Source organism: Palaemon carinicauda, unplaced genomic scaffold (genome assembly GCF_036898095.1).
Source record: "Palaemon carinicauda isolate YSFRI2023 unplaced genomic scaffold, ASM3689809v2 scaffold951, whole genome shotgun sequence".
Lineage (NCBI taxonomy): Eukaryota > Metazoa > Arthropoda > Malacostraca > Decapoda > Palaemonidae > Palaemon > Palaemon carinicauda.
The window spans coordinates 40,980-67,500 of NW_027172260.1; the positions used below are offsets into that span (position 1 = coordinate 40,980).

Consider the following 26,521-nt stretch of genomic DNA (forward strand, 5'->3'; position numbering starts at 1 on the left):
CAGATACTTATGGTATATTTTATAATTTTTCTTAAGTGATTATTAATTATATTGATTTTGATTTATAATTTTGTCAAACACCAAGTTCACATCTGTATTTTGGTAATGGAATAATTATGAAAAGAATGTAAATCAATAAAAAATAGTATTTTTATGATAAGAAAAAAAGTTACAACAGATGCTCCAACTTTGACCAGGTAGGTTTCATAAAATAGAAGGCTGGTCCAACTTTATGAAAACCGCTGAAATTTCCCCAGAAACGATCAGCAACTGAACATCAAATGCTATGGAAAAAATATTGCAGTTAAGACGTAATGATCGCCCAAGTAGTTTACTAATGACGGTTCTCGTCCCGAGTGATGTTAGAGGACTTTGAAAGTACACTATACAAACTCTAAATTCTTTATCCTTTTAACAGAAGATATATTTTGTAAATTACCTTTAGACTGTACCTGTATGTCGTTAGTTTAATATAAAGGCCCGGAAATATTAATCTGTAGTGTGGCTTGGCCCCGCAACTGGGCCCCCTTCATCATCGGATTCCATCTTTTCGGGGATATCCGAAAAGAAATCGCAGCGGTTCCGCCGTTTTGAGGATTCAAGGTTGAATCCCTTGTCGTGCTTCTTGTGGACCTGAAAAAAACAATGGCATGAAATGCTTACAAATTCAACTCAACACGTAACTGTTAACCCTTTTACCCCCAAAGGACGTACTGGTACGTTTCACAAAACTCATCCCTTTACCCCCATAGACGTACCGGTACGTCCTTGCAAAAAAATGCTATAAAATTTTTTTTTGAATATTTTTGATAATTTTTTGAGAAAATTAAGGCATTTTCCAAGAGAATGAGATCAACTTGACCTCTCAATGACAAAAATTAAGGCTTTTAGAGCAATTTAAAGAAAATATACTGCAAAATGTGCTGGGAAAAAAATAACCCCCTGGGGGTTAAGGGTTGGAAATTTCCAAAAGAGCCTGGGGGTAAAAGGGTTAATGATTCCCTAACGTCAAGTTTCGAACGTAGTGCTGTGAAATATAAAATTACCAAAACAACAATACTATTTATAGCATGGAAGGAATTATCAAAAATGTTATTTTTATTAATAAAATAAATTTTTGAATATACTTACCCGATAATCATGTAGCTGTCAACTCCGTTGCCCGACAGAATTCTATGGAGGGATACGCCAGCTATCACAATACTAGAAGGGGGTGTACTTACCAGCGCCACCTGTGGCCAGGTACTCAATCATTTGTTGTTGACACCTCCTCAATTATTCCTCGGTCCACTGGTTCTCTCTGGGGAGGAAAGGGAGGGTCGATTAAATCATGATTATCGGGTAAGTATATTCAAAAATTTATTTTATTAATACAAATAAAATTTTTCAATATTAAACTTACCCGATAATCATGTAGCTGATTCACACCCAGGGAGGTGGGTGAAAACCAGTGTACATGATTAAAGGATAGCTAAGTATCCCATATTTCATATAACAGTTATCTCAAATAACAATGAAATAATAAGTACCTGGTAAGGAAGTCGAATAGAACCGTTACTCTGCCTTTTTATTTAAAGTTCGTCTTCCTTACTGAGCGCAGCGTTCCTCTTGGAGGCTGAATCAACCCAAAGGTGCCAAAGTACACGGGGTTGCAACCCCTACTAAAGGACCTCTACCAAACCTTTAACCCAGGCGCTTCTCAAGAATGAATAGACCACCCGCCAAATCCAAGGATGCGGAAGGCTTCTTAGCCTACCGTAACAACCATAAAAACAACAATAAAAGTATTCAAGAGAAAGGTTAAAAAAGGTTATGGGATTAAGGGAATGTAGTGGCTGAGCCCTCACCTACTACTGCACTCGCTGCTACGAATGGTCCCAGGGTGTAGCAGTTCTCGTAAAGAGACTGGACATCTTTCAGATAAAATGATGCAAACACTGACTTGCTCCTCCAATAGGTTGCATCCATTATGCTCTGCAGAGAACGGTTTTTATTAAAGGCCAACGAAGTAGCTACAGCTCTTACTTCGTGGGTCCTTACCTTCAGCAATGCAAGGTCTTCCTCCTTTAAGTGAGAATGTGCTTCTCTGATCAGAAGCCTTATATAGTACGAAAGCCCATTCTTGGACATGGGTCTCGAGGGTTTCTTGATGGCACACCATAAGGCTTCTGATTGTCCTCGAATAGGTTTAGACCTCTTCAGATAATATTTGAGAGCTCTGACAGGGCAAAGAACTCTCTCTAGTTCGTTACCTACCATGTTGGAGAGGCTAGGTATTTCGAACGATCTAGGCCAAGGACGTGAAGGAAGCTCGTTCTTTGCTAGGAATCCAAGCTGAAAAGAACATGTTGCAGATTCGGTTGTGAAACCAATGTTCTTGCTGAAGGCATGAACCTCACTGACTCTCTTAGCTGTTGCAAGGCAAACGAGAAAAGCAGTCTTGAGGGTAAGATCCTTGAAGGAAGCTGACTGGAGAGGTTCGAACCTAGATGTCATAAGGAACCTTAAGACTACGTCTAGATTCCAGCCTGGAGTGGAAAGACGACGTTCTTTAGACGTCTCAAAAGACTTGAGAATGTCTTGAAGGTCCTTGTTGGAAGACAGGTCCAAACCCCTGTGGCGGAGAACTGAGGCCAACATGCTCCTATATCCTTTAATCGTAGGTGTTGAAAGGGATCTCTCATTCCTAAGATGAAGAAGGAAGTCAGCTATTTGGATCACAGAGGTATTGGTAGAGGATATTGAATTGGCTCTACACCAGCTTCGGAAGACCTCCCACTTAGACTGGTAGACTCTACGAGTGGAAATTCTTCTAGCTCTGGCAATCGCACTGGCTGCCTCCTTCGAAAAGCCTCTAGCTCTAGCGAATCTTTCGACAGTCTGAAGGCAGTCAGCCGAAGAGCGTGGAGGTTTGGATGCAACCTGTCTACGTGTGGTTGACGTAGAAGGTCCACTCTTAGAGGTAGAGTCCTGGGGAAGTCGACTAGCCATTGAAGTACCTCTGTGTACCATTCTCTTGCAGGCCAAAGGGGAGCAACCAGCGTCAGCCGTGTCCCTTCGTGCGAGACGAATTTCTGCAGAACTTTGTTTATTATCTTGAACGGAGGGAATGCGTACAGGTCGAGATGGGACCAGTTCAGAAGAAAAGCATCCACATGAACCGCTGCAGGGTCTGGAACAGGGGAACAATAAAGCGGAAGTCTCTTGGTTATGGAGGTGGCAAACAGATCTATGGTAGGTTGACCCCACAAGGTCCAAAGTCTGTTGCACACACTCTTGTGGAGGGTCCATTCCGTGGGAATGACCTGATTCCTTCTGCTGAGGCGATCCGCTGAAACATTCATATCGCCCTGGATGAACCTCGTGACCAGAGTGAGGTTTAGACCTCTTGACCAAATGAGGAGGTCCCTTGCGATCTCGTAAAGGCTCCTCGAATGGGTCCCTCCTTGCTTGGAGATGTAAGCCAAGGCTGTGGTGTTGTCTGAATTCACCTCCACCACTTTGCCTAGCAGGAGGGACTTGAAGTTCAACAGGGCTAGATGAACTGCTAACAGTTCCTTGCAGTTGATGTGGAGTAATCCTTGTTCCTTGTTCCATACTCCTGAGCATTCCCGTCCGTCCAAGGTCGCACCCCAGCCCGAGTCCGATGCATCTGAGAAGAGATGAAGATGGGGGGTCTGGATGGCCAATGATAGACCCTCCTTGAGAAGGAGATTGTGCTTCCACCACAGGAGAGTGGTCTTCATCTCTTGGTTGATAGGGATAGAGACTGCTTCTAGAGTCGAGCCCTTGTCCCAATGAGCCGCAAGATGGAATTGAAGAGGGCGGAGGTGGAGTCTCCCTAGCTCGACAAACAGGGCCAGTGATGAGAGGGTCCCTGTGAGACTCATCCACTGTCTCACTGAGCAATTGCTCCTCTTCAGCATGCTCATGATGCACTCTAGGGCTTGGTTTATCCTGGGGGCCGATGGAAAAGCCCGAAAATCCTGACTCTGAATCTCCATTCCCAGGTACACAATGGATTGGGAGGGAATGAGTTGAGATTTCTCTATATTGACTAATAGACCTAGGTCTCTGATTAAATCTAAAGTCCAATTGAGGTTCTCCAGACAACGACAACTCGTGGAGGCTCTCAACAGCCAGTCGTCTAGGTAGAGGGAGGCTCTGATGTTCGATAAGTGTAGGAATTTCGCTACATTCCTCATCAGATGAGTAAAGACCATAGGAGCTGTGCTTAGGCCAAAACACAGGGCTTGGAACTGATAGACAACCTTTCCGAAAACGAATCTCAGGAAAGGTTGGGAGTCTGGATGAATGGGAACGTGAAAGTATGCATCTTTCAAGTCCAACGAGACCATCCAGTCCTCCTGTCTGACCGCTGCTAAGACCGACTTGGTCGTCTCCATCGTGAACGTCTGCTTGGTGACATACTCGTTGAGAGAGCTGACGTCCAGCACCGGTCTCCAACCTCCTGTCTTCTTGGCCACAAGAAAGAGACGGTTGTAGAAGCCCGGGGATTGATGGTCCCGGACTATAACCACTGCCTTCTTCTGCACAAGTAGCGACACCTCCTGTTGCAATGCTAGCCTCTTGTCCTCTTCTTTGTAGTTGGGAGAGAGGTTGATGGGCGATGTGGTCAGAGGTGGTTTGAGGCAGAATGGAATCCTGTAACCGAACCTCAGCCAACTGACAGACTGTGCGTCTGCACCTCTCTTCTCCCAGGCTCGCCAGAAGATCTTGAGTCTGGCTCCTACTGTTGTCAGGAGAATCTGAGAGTCAGTTCTTTCCCTTAGATGTCCTGGATCCTTTCCTAGACTTGCTCCTGTGAGAGTCTGGACGGGAGCTTCCTCGGCTGGGGGCTCTACCACGAAAGGGCGGTATGAACCTCGTAGCCGGGGTATCAGCCACTGGGGAGCGATAAGTCTTGGGGACTGAGGTGGCAACCTTAGACTTACGAGCCGATGAGGCTACAAGATCGTGCGTGTCCTTTTGTATCAGGGCAGCCGACAAGTCCTTAACTAGCTCCTCGGGAAAGAGGAACTTTGAGAGTGGAGCAAAAAGGAGTTGTGACCGTTGGCACGGTGTAATGCTGGCGGAAAGGAAGGTACACAGTTGTTCCCTTTTCTTCAACACCCCTGATACAAATAACGACGCTAGCTCACCCGATCCATCTCTGATGGCCTTATCCATGCAGGACATAATTAGCATGGCAGAATCTTTGTCCGCAGGAGAGGTTTTCTTGCTGAGGGCTCCCAGGCACCAGTCGAGAAAGTTGAACATTTCAAATGCTCTGAACAACCCTTTCAGAAGATGATCCAGGTCTGAGAAGGTCCAACAAACCTTCGAGCGTCTCATAGCAGTTCTCCGAGGCGAGTCCACCAGACTTGAGAAGTCAGCCTGGGCAGAGGCAGGTACTCCCAAGCCTGGTGCTTCCCCTGTGGCATACCAAACGCAACCTTTCGAAGCGAGCTTCGTTGGAGGGAACATGAAGGAAGTCTTGCCCTCTTGCCAGTGAACAGCTAAGTGAAATTGAAGGGGACGGAGGTGGAGTCTCCCTAACGCGATGAACTGTTCCAGTGATGAAAGCGTCCCTATCAGACTCATCCACTGTCTGACTGAACATCGGTTCTTCTGCAGCATGTTCTGGATGCAACTTTGGGCTTGACTGATTCTGGGGGCCTGACAAAGACATTCAGAGCACTGACGTCTAGCACCGGCCTCCACCCGCCTGTTTTCTTCGCCACTAAGAAGAGACGGTTGTAGAAGCCCGGGGATTGATGGTCCCGGACTTTGACTACCGCTCCCTTTTGTAGTAGAAGAGACACCTCTTGCTGCAAAGCTAGTCTCTTGTCCTCCTCTCTGAGCCTGGGAGAGAGGTCGATGGGAGTTGTTGCTAGAGGGGGCTTGCGCAAGAATGGAATCTTGTACCCCTCTCTGAGTAACTTCACAGATTGTGCGTCTGCGCCCCTGTTCTCCCAGGCCTGCCAGAAGTTCTTGAGCCTGGCTCCCACTGCTGTCTGAAGAAGGTGGCAGTCAGACTCTGCCTTTGAAGGACTTGGAACCCTTCTTCTTGCTACCGCGTTGACCTTCGGCACGAGCACCTCCTCTGCTGGCGGCTCTGCCACGAAAGGGCGGAATGAATCTAGACGCTGGAGTGTCTAACCTGGGTCTAGGCACGGAGGGCAAAGGGGTGGCTTTGCGTGCGGATGACGCAACCAGGTCATGAGTATCTTTCTGGATCAAGGAGGCGGCAATCTCCTTGATCAACTCCTCAGGGAAGAGGCACTTAGAGAGAGGAGCAAACATAAGCTCCGACTTTTGAAATGGGGTGACTCCAGCTGACAAGAAGGAGCAAAGGTGATCCCGCTTCTTGAGGTCCCCGGACACGAAAGAAGCCGCAAGTTCACTAGAACCATCCCGAATGGCTTTGTCCATGCAGGACATGATGAGCATGGAAGTCTCCTTATCAGAAGGGGAGGTCTTCCTGCTCAACGCTCCCAAACACCAGTCCAAGAAGTTAAAGACTTCGAATGCTCGGAAAACTCCTTTCATAAGATGGTCCATATCAGAAGGAGTCCAGCAAATCTTGGAGCGTCTCATAGCCAGCCTGCGGGGAGAGTCTACCAGACTTGAGAAGTCGCCCTGGGCAGAGGCAGGAACTCCCAAGCCGAGAACTTCTCCCGTGGCATACCAGACGCTAGATCTAGAAGGAAGCTTGGCCGGGGGAAACATGAAGGATGTCTTCCCAAGTTGCTTTTTAGACTGCAACCACTCTCCCAGTACCCTTAAAGCTCTCTTGGACGAGCGAGCGAGTACGAGCTTCGTAAAGGTAGGAGCTGCTGACTGCATACCTAAAGCGAACTCAGAGGGAGGTGAGCGTGGTGCTGCAGACACAAACTGGTCTGGATATAAATCCTTGAAAAGCGCAAGCACTTTCCTAAAGTCTAAGGAGGGAGGCGTGGTCTTGGGTTCATCGATGTCCGAGTGTTGGTCGTCAAGATGTGCAGCGTCGTCATCATCAGAGAGTCCATCGTCTGAATGTTGAGGAGGAAGCGGCAAAGGAGTAGGTAAAAGCTGGTCGGCTGAGTCCGGCAGCACGGGTGCATGCGTGACTGCACTGGACCCAACGTCATGAAACTGTTGGTCAGTCTGGGAACTGGCAACAACCATAGCTGAATGGGGATGCAAAGCGTCTACTCCTGACTGTGATCGGATAGAGGAGACCACTGTGGATAGCGGAGGCTGACGCACCGCGTCAAAACACGGCAACTTAACTCCACCCTCTTGTTGTTGTGGTAGCACACGAACGTCAACGGAGGGTTCCGTGCGTCGGTGAACGTCAACATGCGTCTGGCAGGGTCGACTGCGCATAGGTGGTGGAGCACTCGCAGCTGGAGTGTGGGAGCAGGCAGCCTCAGCGTCTACTGGGCGCACAACCGAGAGAGGTTGTAGGCTAACGGGTGCAGCGTCAACCTTCTCCGCCCGATACTCCTGCATGAAGGAAGCTAACTGAGTCTGCATAGACTGTAGCCAAGACCACTTAGGGTCTACCGCAGCTGGTGCGGCAACAGACGGAGTTACTGCCTGTTGCGGTACCACTTTGCCTCTCTTAGGAGGTGTGCAGTCGTCGGAGGACTGCAGCGAGTCCGAACTGACCCAGTGGCTACACCTGGGCCGTTGGATTCGCTCGGAAGGGACCTTGCGTTTAAGAGGCCGTGAGACCTTGGTCCAGCGTTTCTGGCGAGAAACCTCTTCCGCAGACGAGACATGAACGGGCTCACTCGTCTTCTTGTGGGTGGGGCGATCTAGGCAAGATACGTCCGAAACCACGGAGGGAACGTCTGTCCGCTGATTAAAGCCTGTCGAACCCTTTGGTCGTACGACACTGCTTCTCCCCTGGGCTTGGGAGCTTGCAAGAGGTCCCGGACTGGGAGGACGACAGGCACGAACAGACGCACCCTCATGCGTAACACTGACACTCTTCACTGCACTGACACTCACTTCACTTCCCACTGCACTTTCAACTCTCTGACGTCAGCCATGAGTTGATTCCGGTCATTCGCCAATGACTCGACTCTCTCACCCAGAGTCTGGATGGCACTCAACACATCTGCCATCGAAGGTTGATGAGTGCTAGTAGGGGGGTCGGGAGTAACCGCTACAGGGTAAGGAATAGGTTGAGGGGCATGGGGAGAGGAAAAATCAACTGAGCGAGACGAACTCCTCCTGACTCTATCTCTCTCTAGCCTACGTGCATATTTCAGGAATTCTTGAAAATCGAATTCCGAAAGCCCAACGCATTCCTCACATCGATCTTCCAATTGACAGGCTTTACCCCTACAATTGGAACAAATGGTGTGAGGGTCGATAGAGGCCTTCGGAAGACGCCTTGAACAGTCCCTAGCGCTACACTTCCTGTACTTGGGAACCTGAGAAGGGTCAGACATCTTGAATTAGTCAAAGGGGGAATTCAAAATCTATCCAAGTCATCAACAAATAATCCAAAATTCAATAAAGAATGCAAGGAAATATGAAGAGAACCTCTGCACAGCGAAAGCTAATAAACTGGAAAGGAATACTTCACCAAATAACGTGAAAATCAATCCAGAAAGCAACAGCGTATTAAGTAGGTCTTGCCGGTGGCACGACAGAGAAAATTGGTTCTTTGTTGACATTGGAGTACTTAGTACCTGCGCGACAGATGGCGCTGTTGATGTACACCCCCACCTGTATAGCGATCGCTGGCGTATTTGGTCCTTAGGTTTTTCTGTCGGGCAGCAGAGCTGACAGCTATATGATCACCGGGTAAGTTTAATATTGAAAAAACCAATTTGTAAGTATTTTGTATTTTTCCTAGTACACAAACCTGGAGCTTTTAATAGGGGTACAGTATACCCCATAAATATCGGAGGGTTTGTATCTACGCCGGAACAAACAGTGAAGGAGTAAAGAAAAACTAAAGCAAATCAAAGAAAATTAAATCATACCTCGAAACAGATCGGCCAGAAGAGCAGGCCACGTGTGGCCATTCAACGGCCAATCCACGAGAGCTCCTTCCGGGACTCTGACGCAATTACAAGACAGGCCATAGCCTATATATGGACTCCTTGCTCTGCTATTTTCCCCTGCACATTACGCCGTCCATCGTACATCAAGCGAGACACGTGGCCTGCAAATCACAGCTGAGGAGAAGGTTTCAACATCTACCTAAAATTGAATTATGCAGTGAATTTATTACATCGAGCAAAGACTTATGGCTGCTATTATGAACTTAAAATAAATACTGTAAAAGAATGAAGAAAATAAGAAGACGAATAAATATGCATACATCATAAGTGATTAAAACTTTGCGTAATTTCACTGAAGTACTTTGCATTTCTAAAACAACACTAAACTTTCATATAGATATGATGTTTAAGATGAAAGATAACAAGCTTCAAGATAATAGGATATGTTACATTCAGCAAGCAAACCGTCCTGGGAAGCTACGTAGAGATTCTCCGAGACAGACCTTAATCAAAACACTACAAATTTTATACAATTTGTATTTTCCCTAAATAAACAAACCTGAGACCTTTTCTAGGATGAGACAATTATTATTATTACTTGCTAAGCTACAACCCTAGTTGGAAAAGCAGGATGCTATAAGCCCATGGGCTCCAACAGGGAAAATAGCCCAGTGAGGAAAGGAAACAAGGAAAAATAAAATTTTTAAGAGTAACATTAAAATAAATATCTCCTATATAAACTATAAAAAACTTTAACAAAACATGAGGAAGAGAAACAAGACAGAACAGCATATCCGAGTTTACCCTGAAGCAAGAAAAAGACAAATGGTATCAAATTTGTAGTTTATTCCAACGCAAATACAAACATCGGAGTCATTTATATGAGTGTTCCTTAGATGGGAGGAAGTCTCCGTGAAGTTTAGAGGTCTGCCCTTCCTCTCTCTCGATAAAATTACTGTAAGTGATAGCAAGAGATCAAAGTGAATTATTTGTGAACAGTTCAGCCAGCTCGTAAAGAGGCAAGGCTTTACGTTCAATTCTATAAATACTTTGCAAGGGATGAAGTGTCATGAAGATCAAGTGTTATATAGTATCAACACTTCAATATATTATCAAATATATCAACAAGTATTTAACTTCTAAGCAGTCTTACTTGGTTTAGAATGGATTCCAAGTGAAGGCTTCAAGTCCAGACTAGATCACCATCTGCCTAAGTACTCATTACATACCCTTATAACAAAGAGAATAAAAGATGCCTGAGATAAAAGTTACATGTCCCATAAGAGCTTATACTGTTGTTAGATTATTTCCTGAGTAGCCACAATAGGACCTATAGAAAAGGTGTCTAGGGACCTGTGTCTGAAATCTTTAAGATAATGATAAATAAAAGCAGTGTCTCTTCAAAACACCAGGTTTTAGAACTTGAGCTGAAGTGGTTTTTGCGGAATGCTAGGGTCACGGCAAGTATAAGGGGTTGCAGGGGGTCGTAGCCCCTCATTAGGTAAGTAAGGACATGGCTTGTAGGTTAGGTAAGGTTGGGGGGGTTTAGGATAATTGGCGTCCATTATTAATGCACCCGGAAGGAACTGGCCGCTATTATACAAAGGCTCCTTATTTTCTACAATACCACCCTATATAACTCTGATCTGCTTTTTTTTTATTGAAATTCACAAAACGATATAATGAATAAGCAATTAATGTTTTATTATTAAAATAATTAACAATTTGTTATTAAAAATCGATTTCTGGACATAAAATACGATAAAACACAAACTGAAAAATGGCCAGAGTTGGCATAGACAATATAGCCATAAATCAGAATATATTTTTAATTAGTCCTAATTGAGATAATTTCTACTATTAAAAAAAACATTTTGAGATAGATATATTAAAAATTTATCATCAATTTATTATCAATTTTGGTTTTAAATATACGAGTAGGTCAGCTTGGCTTCTCTGCTCCCGGTAAGTTAGCTTAATACCATTATAAATACTTAATTTACGTATTTAACTTAATAATAAGGATATATATAACGTAAAAAACACGTATTTATAACTATAAATAAGTGTATTAATGCAAAATACTTACAATATGAGTTGATTTGAAATTGATAGAGAATTTCAAACGTAAACAAACCAAATTTCATGTTTACCAGACTTCGACTGGATTATCGTACATAAGCTCCATAAATTGTCGTTTTTCAACCAAAATTATCGTACACAGTTTCAATATAATTATTTAGGAGTCGCATAACTGTCCTATTTCCATATATTTTAGTATAAATGCTTAATTAAACACATACATACATATATATGTATAATATGTATATATCCAAGGTATTTATCTTACATCGCACTGGACCTAAAGTAATCGTACATGTATGTTCAATATAATTATTTAGGAGTCAAATTACTGTCCTATTTCAATATATTTTACTATAATTGTTTAATTAAACACACACATACATATACATGTATAATATGTATATATCCAATGTATTTATCTTACATCGTACTGGACTTAAAGTAATCGTACATGTATAATGATTATCGTATGTTGACATGCGGAAGATCATAGATATCATATAGTTAAAAGATGGCAGATCTACTTCACCGTAGCTGGTGGCCATCTTGGTCTGCCCTTTAAAACTACTTTCATAACCCTTTAAAATACTTTCATAGTTTCTAATTTATAATCTATAATATAATTATAGCCTTTAAAACTCTTTATTTAGGAATTTATATAATTATAGCCTGTAAAACTCTTTATTTGGGAATTTATATAATTATAGCCTATAAAACTCTTTATTTAGGAATTTATATAATTATAGCCTGTAAAACTCTTTATTTGGGAATTTATATAATTATAGCCTGTAAAACTCTTTATTTAGGAATTTAATTGAGAATATATACATGCTACATATAGCTGGTGATTCTGTGCAAGCTGGTTCCTGGTTCCTGGTTCCTTATTATTATTATTATTATTATTATTATTATTATTATTATTATTATTATTATTATTATTATTATTATTATTCCAAGCTAGGCTACAGCCTTAGTTAGAAAAGCAGGTTGATAAAAAGGCAAAGGGCTCAAACAAGGAAAAATAGCCCAGAGAGGAAAGGAAATAAGGAAATGAATAAACTACAAGAGAAGTTATGAACAATCAAAATAAAATTGACTAAGAACATTAACAGCATTAAATTAGATCATTCACATATAAACTGTAAAAACTTTAAAAAGAGGAAGAGAAATGAGATAGAATAGTGCACCCTCAAGCAAAAGAACTCTACCCCCAAGGCACTGGAAGACCATAGTACATTACAGAGGCTATGACACTACCCAAGACTAGAGAACAGTGGTTTGATTTTGGTGTGTCCTTCTCCTAGAAAAGATGCTTACTATGGTTAGTAGGTTGTAAGTTAGCCAGGGCGCCAGCCACCCGTTGAGATACTACCACTAGAGAGGTATTTGATCCTTTGACTGGTCAGAGTACTACATTGGATCTTTCTCTCTGGTTACGGTTCACTTTCCCTTTGCCTACACAGACACCGAATAGTCTGGCTTATTCTTTACTGATTCTCCTCTGTCCTCATACACCTGACAACACTGAGATTGACAAACTCAATAGTTTCTTGTGGTCTGCAACCTCACCATCCTTGTGAACTAAGGATCGGGGGCTTAAGGGAGCCTATAGGTTTACCCGCTGAGGGATCATCAGCAGCCATTGCCTGGCCCTCCCTGGTCCTAGATTGGGCACTGATCAAGTCTATATATGGTCATTTATGGGCATTGTTCTGTTCTTTGCCTCTGCCATTCATGAGTAACCTTTAAACCTAAGGTCATTCAGGTTACCACTACGTCAGAGAGAGAGAGAGAGGAGAGAGAGAGAGAGAGAGAGAGGAGAGAGAGAGAGAGAGAGAGAGAGAGAGAGATTTAACGCAGAAACACACAGCGAAAAAGTCAAAAAAAGTTCTCGTCTCAGAGTCCAATCGTTCGATTTGATTTGGCGTCGGCTTCGTTTTTAAAATTTAGATTTAAATCTATAGATCAAAACTTTATTTTAGTAACTTGTACTTTATTTTAATTTATTTTTTAGTTAATTGATTCGAATATGGCTATTATATTCTTGAAACCTAATACCTTTTAATATAATAACTACTTATGCGAGTCGAAGTTAGAAATGAAGACATTCGATCACCAAATACGTCTATCTCGCGATTCGGATAAGTGAATGGATTTGATACGTAAAACTAGGCCTACGCCATTGTTTTCTATGTAATTTCCTCTCTTATTTTGAATAATCTGGGATAATTACAAGAGAAGATAATTATTTCTATTGTATTCAGTCTAGTGTAGCGGCAGGGTTGAATAGGACAGTAGCTTGTTATTGTAAATGTTTGTGTGTGCGTGCGTGTGTTTGTTCAAGGCGAATACAGTAACTTCAATAGAGGATTCTTTAATGTTTCAGCTTTTCTAGACTTGAGTAGGCCTATAAATTTGAATATATTTGAAAATTAGCATTTTATAATACATATGAACATTATATAGATGGTATATATAATAAAAATAACAATAAATCACACATTGTTATTTCAAAAAACCGAATGATTCGAGTAAAGCGATGAGCAGCGTTGCCAAATCTCCTCCTGACACCTTTATGTCCCTTAATAACACTGATGCTACATTAACGTTTCATTTACATGTGGCAACACATTTAAACGTTTCCTTTACATGTGGCAGCAACTGAGACTAACAAGAAACTACGCTTTAGCATTATACGGAATATGTGGGATTTACTTCTCTCTCTCTCTCTCTCTCTCTCTCTCTCTCTCTCTCTTCTTCTCATTATCTGGTGCTTATGGGTAGAAATGAAACGTAAAATTGTCTAAGCAGATTTATGTGTTGAGAGAGAGAGAGAGAGAGAAGAGAGAGAGAGAGAGAGAGAGAGAGAGAGAATAGCCTATACTTTCTTTGAGAGACTTGTTGTCCTTTACTATATATAACTGCCTAATATGATGCCAGGATCATAAAAGCCATATTTTTCTCTCGGCGTTTAAAGGGCGTTCATGAATGGGCAGCAGCAGGAGACAGTGACAATGCCCTAGAGACTGACCATATACATACATGATCAGCGCCCAAGTCCCCTCTCCACCCACGCTAGGACCAGGGAGGGGCCAGGCAGTTGTTAATGAGGAGTCATCTTAAATGCTCAGATATCTATGGACTTTTAAATATAATTTATAACAAAAGTAATAACAAGATTAATATTGTCTTTCCTGAAGATCTCTCCCACCGAGATGGTTACACATAATATCCATGATAATTTCATGCGTTGTGATAACCAAAATAAACTACTTCACTTTCTCTCTCTCTCTCTCTCTCTCTCTCTCTCTCTCTCTCTCTCTCAGGTGGTATGGGAAATTCAAAACTTCAGATTGCAAAGAGTTAATTTGACCAAATTAATGAAAGTTTTAATCATCACAATATCTCACAGTCTATATATTGCACGACACCCCCACAGTCTGCATGTGCACGACACCCCACACATTCTATAGATGCACGTCACCCACAACATTCTGTATATGCACGACATCCCACAGTCTGCATGTGCACGACACCCACAAATTCTATATATGCACGGACATCCCCACAGTCTGCATTTGCACCGACACCCACACATTCTATATATGCACGTCACCCTCACATTCTGTATATGCACGACATCCCACAGTCTGCATGTGCACGACACCCACACATTCTATATATGCACGTCACCCTCACATTCTGTATATGCACGACATCCCACAGTCTGCATGTGCACGACACCCACAAATTCTATATATGCACGACATCCCCACAGTCTGCATGTGCACGACACCACAAATTCTATATATGCACGACATCCCCACAGTCTGCATGTGCACGACACCACAAATTCTATATATGCACGACACCCACACATTCAGTATATGCACGAGACCCACACATTCTGTATATGCACGACACTCACAGTCTGCATGTGCACGACACCTTACACAATTCTATATATGCACGACACACTTTCTGTATATGCACGACATCCCACAGTCTGTATTGCCACGGCACCCACACATTCTGTATATTGCACGACATCCCACATTAGGTAAATATATTTTATGTTAGGAATTCTTACTTAATCAAATACAGTAGTAAAAAAGTAAATGCATATCGTATCATTTTTATTTTTTGCTAATTTGTTACGTTCTAGGATTTGGTTTCAGAGAGAGAGAGAGAGAGAGAGAGAGAGAGAGAGAGAGAGCTCTAAGACACTCCTCAGTCAGCGAGTCAGAAAACAGACGTCAGCAGGACTCGATACAGCAAGTCAGCACTGGTCAGCAACTCAATGTGGTGACTTGACAACGTTTCATCTCTCTCTCTCTCTCTCTCTCTCTCTCTCTCTCTCTCATAGTGATAACTCCCACATCCTATCTGGTCAGGAGCACCTTATAGTCTCACACTGCTGTTCTTTTGTTTTTTACATCACTATTTGTTGTCTTTGCCTCTTCATGAACTATAGTATGAGAGAGAGAGAGAGAGAGAGAGAGAGAGAGAGAGAGTGTTAAGCATATCACTTTGTCAAGGATGACATGAATGCAATGATATGTATGATGTCTAGGCTAGATAAGAAATATTTTATTTTAATGTTACTGTTCTGAAGATAGTTTATTTTTCCCCTTTTTTCTTTCCTCACTGGGCTATTTTCTCTGTTGGAGTCCCTTTAAAATATATAATCTAATACGGTAAATGATTACACAGTATTTAATGTTTTAGAATAGCTCTGTTCTCGCCTTACGATGTCAGACAGATTAACTCCGTTATCTTTTAACAATGTATACATATTTTTACGGAAGAAACTTTGCTATATATATATATATATATATGTGTGTGTGTGTGTTATATATATTATATATATATGTGTGTGTGTGTGTGTGTGTGTACTCGCAACATCAACGAACATAGTCATTTCTATAGAGTCCACTGCAGGACAAAGGCCTCAGATGTCTTTAATCATGCAAGTCTGAATTAGTGATTTTGGGGGACTTTCATCTGACCGCTCACAGCAAGCCAACCTAGTATGGGTAGCCCTGGCAGGTACAGCTTTGCTGATCATGGTAGTAGGTTGGCCAGGGCACCAGCCACCCGCTGAGATACTACCGCTAGAGAGTTATGGGGTCTTTTGACTGGCCAGACAGTACCACATTGGATCCGTCTCTCTGGTTACGGTTCGATTTCCCTTTACCTACACACCCACTGAATAGTCTGCCTATTCTTTAACATTCTTCTCTGTCCTTATACACCTGACAACAATGGGATTACCAAACAATTCTTCTTCACTCAAGGGGTTAACTACTGCACTGTAATTGTTCAGGGCCACTTTCCTCTTGGTAAGGACAGAAGAGACTCTTTAGCTATGGTAAGAAGCTCTTCTAGGAGAGGGACACTCCCAAAATCAAACCATTGTTCTCTAGTCTTGGGTAGTGTCATAGCCTCTGTACCATGGTCCTCCACTGTCTTGGGTTAGAGGTTTCTTGCTTGAGGGTGCACCTTAGCACACTATTCTATCTAATGTTCTCTTCCTCTTGTTTTGTTAAAGTTGTTATAGTTTGTATAGGGGATATCTAATTTAAATGTTGTTACTCTTCTCAGAACATTTAATTTATATTTTTCCTATCCTCACTGGGCTATTTCCATGTTGGAGCCCCTAGGCTTATAGCTGGCTCTTTCCCACTAAGGTTGTAGCTTAGCAAGTAATATATATATATATATATATATATATCCTTTCTGAGTGGGGATACCTTAACGTGGTGAAAGAGAGAGAGAGAGCGAGAGAGAGAGAGAGAGATTCGTGCTGGAATAAAGCCATCCAACTTCATATGTGAAAAGGCCGACCGAAGTCCCCGCTCTATCTTCCCCGAAAGTGTGTTTCTGTCATCTTTCTCCTGGCCTGGGCTGCTTACGGACACCACTAGGAGTAGGTTGTCTGTATCTCGGACTTCTGTCTTAAAGTCTCCTGCAGATTTAGCTAATTATTACTAGAAATCTTTCTTTATGGATTTACTGTACCTTCGCGAGCATTTGCTATAAATCTCTGAAGGAGACGAAAATAAATGGAAAAGTCTTATTCCAGTGGGAAATGGTTACTGAACAGTACGTTGTTTCTCACAATGTTTCGATTAGAGCCATAAATGTTCAGTCATAGAACTCGGGAAGCACGACATTCTTCATCATTCCAAAGGACGAAGTTATATGAAACTATCGCTCAATCCAAGTAAACCTATGTAATCCTTTGGGTGAAATAATATGAGAATATCGTTCAACTCAGATGAAGACATAAGAGAAGGCTTTCTTAGTCCGAGTGCTTTTGAGATAACGGTAAATATGGATTAATATATGGAATCTCTCTCTCTCTCTCTCTCTCTCTCTCTCTCTCTCTCTCCAAATACAAAATAAGAAAAAGCAAATTAACTGTATTTATGAATTTAATTAAACATCAACAAATGCAGCGTTCTAGTCCACTGCAGGACAACGGCCTCAGACATGTCCTTTTTCACCACCATGCTGGCCACTGCAAATTGGGATGGTAGGAGACTTTGGTCTGATCGCTCACAGCAAACCAACCTAGTATGGGTGGCCCTAAAATAGTAGACTTACAGCTTTGCTGATCATATTGATAGGCAAAACCTTCACTACGTCAAGGTATCACCACTCAGAAAGGGATATATATATATATATATATCCATTCTTGTGAGCAAAGGATGGGGGTGTTTGGGGGGAGCCTATAGGTCCACTTGCTAAGTGACCATCAGCCATTGCCTTGCCCTCCCTGGTCATAGCTTGGGTGGAGAGGGGTTTGGGCTCTGATCATATGTATATATGGTCAGCTTCTAAATTTCTAAGACATTGTTATTGTCCCCTTTCTCTGCCATTCGTGAGGGGCTATTAAACCTTTGAATATAGCCATGTTGTAGTTATGAACAGGAAAATTATGGTCATTTCAATTTTGTACAGAAACAAGAATATAAAGTTATCAAATCATTTCATGAAATAATTATTAAAGCTTTGTATAGTGCAGCACTAAAGGAATCTTAATACATATCAATGTGTTAACATCGAAAAAGATCAAGTTCTCATAAGTTTAGTTTTTATATCGACAATACAAATTTCCATCAAAATTATCAAATTATTAATTTATTGTTTCTGCATTTCACATTTCACTTTCATTTAGTTGGTCCCATAAAATGTAAGGAACATTTTTTAATTGATTCATTCTGAGAGAGAGAGAGAGAGAGAGAGAGAGAGAGAGAGGACAACTTAGCAGATGTATTCATGAAAGATAAATCTGTATATATATATTATATGTGTGTGTGTGTGTGTGTGTATATACATATATATATATTATATATATTATTATTATTATTATTACTTGCTAAGCCACAACCCTAGTTGGAAAAGTAGAAAGCTATAAGCCCAGGGGCCCCAATAGAGAAAATAGCCCAGTGAGGAAAGGAAACAAGGAAAATAAATATTCTTTATTCTCTTTCAAAATAAAGTTTGCAACGGTTTTCAAACCAATTTGAATAATTTTTTTTTTTTTTTGGTAATTTAGCTCGAATGAATGATATCATTTAGCATATATCAAGTAGGCTTAAGCAGCCATTTAAATAGTTTACCGCCATTTTATTTTTCACTTTGAATCTGTAGGTAATTGAATTTTACTTATATTAAGATTTTTAGTATTTTAAACTTCTGGAATTAAGGAAATACAAGGAAATGGGTCTCTCTCTCTCTCTCTCTCTCTCTCTCTCTCTCTCGCGTGTATATAAGAAAAGTTCGAACAAAAATTGAACGGCTCAAATGAATGATAACATTTAGGCCTAAGCAACAATTTACCTCCATGTAACCCATAGCAGGATGCTAGCTTAGCTAATAATAATAATAATAATAATAATAATAATAATAATAATCAGAGAGAATGGAGAATAGCAGAAAGTCCTGCTAAGAACTCGGAAGGAAGAAGGAAAATAAGATTAAGTTTGAGAATTAGCGATAAAATCCAGTTTTATGCTTTAGCAGACGAAAGCCTCAGATGAAATGAAAAGATAGAATAAAACATTAAGTATATTAGAAAAACGGTAAAACAATAGCTTTTATAACTTTGATTTATAAAGATTTAGCTACACTGCTACAAGGTTAAGGCTTAGCTTTTAGCTGGAGAAAAGATGAGAATTATATCGAAATATCTGGTTTTAGAATAGATTTATATCTATTAACGCTAAACGCTCACTCTGCAAAGGAACAAATTCAAATCATGGAACGGTTTGGCTGAGAGAGAGAGAGAGAAGAGAGAAGAGAGAGAGAGTATAACAAGTCCACTTATTGGAGGTTCTATCTCGAAGTGAATAGATATTGTATATATAGTTTTATTAGCCTTATATCCTTTACTTTACTTGGTTATAGAAATACTATATATAGTTTTATTAGCTTTATATCCTACACTATAGTTGGATATATAAGTTTTTTATAGTTTATAATCGGATGATCTTTTTTAATGTTACTGTTCTTAGAATATTTTGTTTCAATTGTTCATTACTTCGCTTGCTTTATTCCTTATTTCATTTCCTTTCCTTACCGGGCTATTTTTCTATGTTGGAGCCTCTGGGCTTGGAGCATCCGGCTTTTCAAACTAGGTTTGTAGCTTGCATGAGTTCTCTTGCTTGAGGGTACACACGGGCATAGGCCTACTATTATGTCTAATTTCTCTTCCTTTTGTTTTGTTTTAGTTTTTATAGTTTATATAAGAAATAGTTATTTTAACGTTACTGTTCTTAGAATATTTTATTTTTCCTGGTTCCTTCCTCACTGGGCTATTTTCCTGTTGGAGCCCTTGGGCTTATAGCACCCGGCTTTTCAAACTACGGTTGTAGCTTAGCAAGTAATAATAATCATATATTTTTCTCTCACTTTCCGTCACATTCACCTGGGTCAGTTGTGGAATGAAAATGATGATGATGATGATGATGATGATGATGATATTATTACTACAAGCTAAGCTACAACCCTAGTTGACAAAGCAAGATGCTATAAGCCCAAGGTCTCCCAGCAAGGAAAGATAGCCCAGTGAGGAAAGGAAATAAGGAAATAATTAAACGATATAGGAAGAAATGAACAATTAAAATAGAAGGATTTAAAAACAATAACAACCCCCCCCCTCTCTCTCTCTCTCTCTCTCTCTCTCTCTCTCTCTCTGATCAGATTAAGTTATGCTGTAAGCGATCAGATAAAAATCTCCCACCATCACCAATCCACAGCTGGCCAGCGTGGTGATGAAAACTGGCCAAACCCCAGACATGAATAAGGACATGTCTGAGACTTTTGTTTTTTAGTGGACTGGAAAAAGCTGCATTTGTTAATGTTTTATGTATGTACAGTGTCTATATATATATATATATATATATAATCTATATATATATATCTATATATATAATCTATATATATTGTATACACACACACACACACATATATATATATATATATATATTATATATATATTATCTATATACATACTGTATATATATATATATATATATATATTTAACTCCCAATATCCTTTTGATGACTTTATTCTCAAATTATCCAAATCTATTGGATATTGTTAGAAATGGAACTATAAGAGAGATTACTCGAGTGCCATATGTGGATGAGATCATGATGAGGGGTAGATGGAGATGGTTTGGGCATGCTTTTCGCACTCCCCCCAAGAAAATTAGTTCACTAAACGTTTAGCTGGGCTCCACAAGGCACTAGAAGAATTGGAAGACCCAGGCCTACATGGTTGAGGACTATGAAGCTCGAAGTAGGAGATAATGAGAGGATAAGTATTGAATTAAAAACTCAAGATAGAGACGACTGTCGAAATCTAACAGAGGCGTTTTGCGTCACTAGACGTAGGAAGAAATGATGATGATAATGTGTATATATAAATATGTATATATAAATGTATTTAATATATATATATATATATATATATATATTTATACATACATATATATACATATACTGTATATATGTATATATATACATATTCATACATATTATCATTATCATCTCCTACGCCTATTGACGCAAAACGCCTCTGTTAGATTTCGACAGTCGTCTCTATCTCGAGTTTTTAATTCAATACTTATCCACTCATCATCTCCCACTTGAGGTTTCATAGTTCTCAGCCATGTAGGCCTGGGTCTACCAACTCTTCTAGTGCCATGTGGCACCCAGTTGAAAGTTTGGTGAACTAATCTCTTTTGGGGAGTGTGAAGAGCATGCCCAAACCATCTCCATCTACCCCTCATCATGATCTCATCTTGGAGAAGTAGCACAATAGCATGCTCTAATGGAAGTGAATGTCTACCCCATAGTGGGATCAAGATTTGTTTTCTGAAATGAAAGACTAGGTCTCTATATCAGTGATGTCACCAGAGGCTCTAGGACAGTGGTTCCCAAACTATTTAACCTGACGCCCCCTTTTGGCTTCCAGTAGACTCTTTTCTTTTTTTTATATGAAATGATTCTTACATTTATTTCCTAGCATTGTACAGGAAAACAGATTTCTGTTTGTATTACATTTTAATAATGAAAGCCACTCAAACAAATAATATTACATTCCAGTAACTAAAAGCGAAACATTTGGTTCAAAGTGACCGAAAAAAAGTTAGAACATTAGCAAATTGGCAAAATTGAGTTGAAATTTAAAGAATAGATAATTTGAAAACATGGCATATAATATTTGGAAATACTTATGAGACTAAGGCACAATTTCTGGTCAAATTTAGTGAGATGGATGCATGTATGTAATGACAGATATTTGTTCTTTTAATGATTTTATTATTCTATTAAACAAGTAATTTCAAGCAGATGACTTCACGCCGCCCTTGTATCGTCCATACGCCCCCCTAGTGAGGCGCGCCCCCAGTTTGGGAACCACTGCTCTAGGAGAAGTCGGAACCTGTGGGGTAACTTCAACCTAGAATTTACCTGGTGAGACCACAAAAATAGTGGTCCTACCAGTTAATCCTGAAATGTAGTCAGCACTTAGGTTCCGACTTCTTCTTTATGAGCCTCGGGAGACATGATTGGTGGCGACCTATAGTCCATTTCTTTTAGTGATGCATATTTGCACCGACTGGCAGCGGTGCCCTTTTAGCTCAGAAAAGTTTCCGGATCGCTGATTGGCTGGAGAAGATAATTCTAACCAATCAGCGATCAGGAAACTTTTTCCGAGCTAAAAGGGCACCGCCACGAGTCGGTGCAAATATGCATCGCTAAAAGAAATGGACTATAGTCTTTCATTTGAAGAGGCTCGATATCAATCCATGTATATATATATATATATATATATACATGTATATATATGCATACATATATTATATATATAATTATGCATATAATAAAATGGGTCTCTCCATATAGCAAACGAAGAAGGGGAAGGAAGAAAAGACGATGGATTGACGAATTGAGAAATCTTGCAGGTATAAATTGGCATAGAAAGATCATAAACAGTGAGAGTTGAAAGATATGTCTGAGGCCTTTGTCGTGCAGTGGACTAGCAATGGCTAATGATGATGATGATGTTGGTGATATAGAGCATCATCATATCCTTCCACTAGCATATGTTTATGGCCTCCAAGCCAGGCTATACCAGCCAATTTTCTTATCTCATCAATCCTTCGTCTTCTCTTCTTTTCCCTGCTTCGTTTGCTATATGAAGGGACCAATTCTGTTATTCTAAATGTCCATCTAGTATCTTCCATTCTCACTAGTATTGTCATTAGTACTTTACAAGGGTTTCACCCTTACCAAAGGGCTCATCAGATGGGTTATGACTGCTTCTCCTTTCAAGGAATATAGTTGTAGTCTTGGTACCCACGACCCTCCTCACCTTTATTTATTTCATCTCAAAGCTGAACGAAAACCTCAGTTCTACAATGCCAGTACAAGTGATTCTTGAGGGGACATAGCATACTAGAAAAAGTCAGACTTGTTTCTTTTACATTCGTCCAAAAAGCAGTACAAGTGAATCTTTGTCAAGGAAACATGCATACAAGAACAAGTGTGACTTCTTCCCTCTGCTGAGTCCATCTTGTAGACTATTATCTTTAGACCTGGAATGTCGGAATCCATTTGGCATTAACTGCCTCTATTTCATTGGCCCTTAATCCATATAACTGCCATACTCTACCCAGGCATTTCTGCTCCCCTATTCCAGTGCAAAGGAATCTTATCCAAGCGATAATGCATACTAGAAGCAGTCAGACTTGTTTTTTCTGCATTCGTCACCTGACAAAGAAACAGTACAAGTAAATCTTTGTCAAGGAAGAATACATACTAGAATAAGTGTGGCTTCTTCCCTCTGCTGAGTCCATCTTGTAGACTATTATCTTTAGACCTGAAATATCGGAATCCACTTGGCATTAACTGCCTCTATTTCATTGGCCCTTAATCCATATAACTGCCATACTCTACCCAGGCATTTCTGCTCCCCTATTCCAGTGCAAAGGAATCTTATCCAAGCGATACTGCATACTAGAAGCAGTCAGACTTGTTTTTTCTGCATTCGTCACCTGACAAAGAAACAGTACAAGTGAATCTTTGTCAAGGAAGAATACATACTAGAACAAGTGTGGCTTCTTCCCTCTGCTGAGTCCATCTTGTAGACTATTATCTTTAGACCTGAAATATCGGAATCCACTTGGCATTAACTGCCTCTATTTCATTGGCCCTTAAACCATATAACTGCCATACTCTACCCAGGCACTTCTGCTCCCCTATTCCAGTGGAAAAAGGAATTTTTGTTTTTATAATTTTTGGACTTTATAGTTTTTAAGGAATTTGTCCTCCGTTGATTCTTACACCAAATTAAATTCTTTGATCCGCTCATTTTGCTGGGATTTGTCTTAGACAGCTTTCCGTTCCATTGACACCAGCTTCTGGTCCTTCTCATAAACATTTTTTGTAAGCTTTTCTATTGTATTATTTAGCTCGTCTGTGACCGTTTCTGTAGTCTCCAAGTTCCTCGTAAGGTCACACTTACATTTCTCTTTTTTCTCCTGCCTGGTATCTGACAAATCCATCTTCAGATTAAGAATTTCTTCCTTAAGCTTAGAAATGAGTTCATAGTCTGTTTTTTCCTTTAATGTTCGACTCGTGCTCCTCGTATCTTGGGCCATTTGTTCCCGGTTCTTCTGGTCACTTTTATTCACGTCTTCTTGCAGGCAACAATTTAAAGGAGGTCGTTTTGTTTCTTCCTGTGAACACCTGTTGACTCTTCCTATGGCAGCCATTTGTATTTGAGCTGGTGGGCCCCATTGATCCTGAGGAGGTTGTGGTGGACCACGAGGTAGTCCTGGTGGACCACGAGGTCGTCCTGGTGGACCACGAGGAGGTCCTGGGAGACCACGAGGAGGTCCTGGGGGACCACGAGGAAGTCCTGGGGGACCGCGAGGAGGTCCTGGGGGACCACGAGGAGGTCCTGGGGGATCACGAGGAGGTCCTGGTGGACCATATTGGATGGCAGGTCCTCGCGGTCCATAATATCCTGGTGGACCATTTTGGATTGCAGGTCCTCGCGGTCCATATTGTCCTGGTGGACCATATTGGATGGCAGGTCCTCGCGGTCCATATTGTCCTGGTGGACCATATTGGATTGCTGGTCCTCGCGGTCCATATTGCCCTGGTGGACCGTATTGGATGGCAGGTCCTCGTGGTTCATAATATCCTGGTGGACCATTTTGGATGGCAGGTCCTCGCGGTCCATAATATCCTGGTGGACCAGATTGGATGGCAGGTCCTCGCGGTCCATATTGTCCTGGTGGACCATAACCATATCCTGGTTGACCATAAGGGCCATAAGGAGGTCCTGCCTGACCATAAGGACCATAAGGGCCTTGTCCATGGGGGTCCTGCATTGCATAAGGGTCAGGAACCGGGTTTTTCCAGTTCCTCTTCTTTCTTCTTCTTCTTACCAAAACCAAAAATCATCTCAAATAGCTTCTTATACATCTTGAAAGGGTGAATAGGTATGGTAAGACTTCTTTCGCTCCCTTGATTACTTCTGTCTGGAACCTTTCTAGGTCAGAGACCCTTTCTTCCAAAGTTTTATCGTCAATATATTTCGGGTCCATCTTCCTTCCATCCATGTTATCTTCCTTTCAAAATCGTCCCATTCATGCCCCAAGAGTTCAGCCATTCTTCTCAAGGATGACGATGTAAGTCCAGAATTTCCTTGGTCAGCTTTCTGCTCTATTGACACCAACTTCTGGTCCTTCTCATAAACAATTTTTGGAAGCTTTTCTATTGTATTATTTAGCTCGTCTGTGACCGTTTCTGTAGTCTCCAACTTCCTCGTAAGGTCACACTTACCTTTCTCTTTTTTCTCCTGCCTGGTATCTGACAAATCCCTTTTCAGATTGAGAATTTCTTCCATAAGCTTAGCAAGAGTTCGAAGTCTGCTTTTTCCTGCAATAATCGACTCTCATTCCTCGGGTCTTTGGCCCTTTGTTCCCAGTTCTTCTGGTCACTTTTATTCAAGCCTTCTTTTAGCCTACAATTTGAATGATGTGGAGGTCCTTGTGGACAACAGGGACGTCCTAGAGGAACTCGAGGAGATCCTGGGGGTGGTGGAGGAGGAAAAACTATTGGACCAAGACGTCCTGATGGAGGAGGAGGTCTTGGATGACATTGAAAAGGTCTTGGTTGACCAAGAGCAGGTCCTAGTGGATCATAAGGATTTACTGGTGGACAACAAGGAGGTCCTGGTACACGAGGAAAAGGTCCTGGTGGACCAAGAGGTCCTGATGGAGGAGGAGGAGGTCTTGGATGATATTGAAGAGGTCCTGGTGGACCAGGATGAGGTCCTAGTGGATAATAAGGAGTTCCTGGTGGACAACAAGGAGGTCCTAGAGGAACTCGAGGAGGTCCTGGGGGACCAGGAGGAAATCCTAGTGGACCATAAGTAGGTCCTAGTTGAGGAGGTCCTAAGGGACCAGGAGGAAATCCTAGTGGACCATAAGGTCCTAGTTGAGGAGGTCCTAGGGGACCATGAGGAAATCCTAGTGGACCATAAGGAGGTCTTAGGGGACCAAGAGGAAATCTTATTGGACCATAAGGAGTTCCTATTTGACCTGGAGGAGGTCCTAGGGGAGAAAGGGGAGATCCTAGTGGAGCATAAGGTCCTACTGGAGGAGGACTTTGTGGACTATGAGGAAGTGGATCCGTTTTTTTCTTCTTTGCTAAAGCAAACACCCTTTTAAACAGCTTCTTATACACCTTAAAAGGATTAAGTACGTATGGAAGCAGATTTTTCATATATATAATCATTTCTGTTTGGAGTCTCTCTAGCTCAGAGATCCTGTCTTCCAGCGTTTTCTTGTCAACATCTGTCTTGTCCATTTCTCTTCCGTCCCTTCATCTTCCCACTT

The 26,521-nt window shown here is 41.3% G+C and overlaps 1 protein-coding gene and 1 long non-coding RNA gene across 2 annotated transcripts; both read right to left on the minus strand.

The window, feature by feature from the left end:
* Positions 1 to 386: 386 nt before the first annotated feature.
* Positions 387 to 11,162, minus strand: LOC137637735 (uncharacterized). Its single transcript, XR_011043770.1, has 3 exons — positions 11,098 to 11,162; positions 8,988 to 9,207; positions 387 to 633 (listed from the first exon to the last, which is right to left on the minus strand). It is a non-coding gene; the product is annotated as an uncharacterized lncRNA (long non-coding RNA).
* Positions 11,163 to 25,505: 14,343 nt separating this feature from the next.
* Positions 25,506 to 26,492, minus strand: LOC137637734 (proline-rich proteoglycan 2-like). The gene has a single exon (XM_068369878.1). The coding sequence runs from the start codon at positions 26,490 to 26,492 to the stop codon at positions 25,506 to 25,508; it is 987 nt and encodes a 328-aa protein (XP_068225979.1).
* Positions 26,493 to 26,521: the final 29 nt, after the last annotated feature.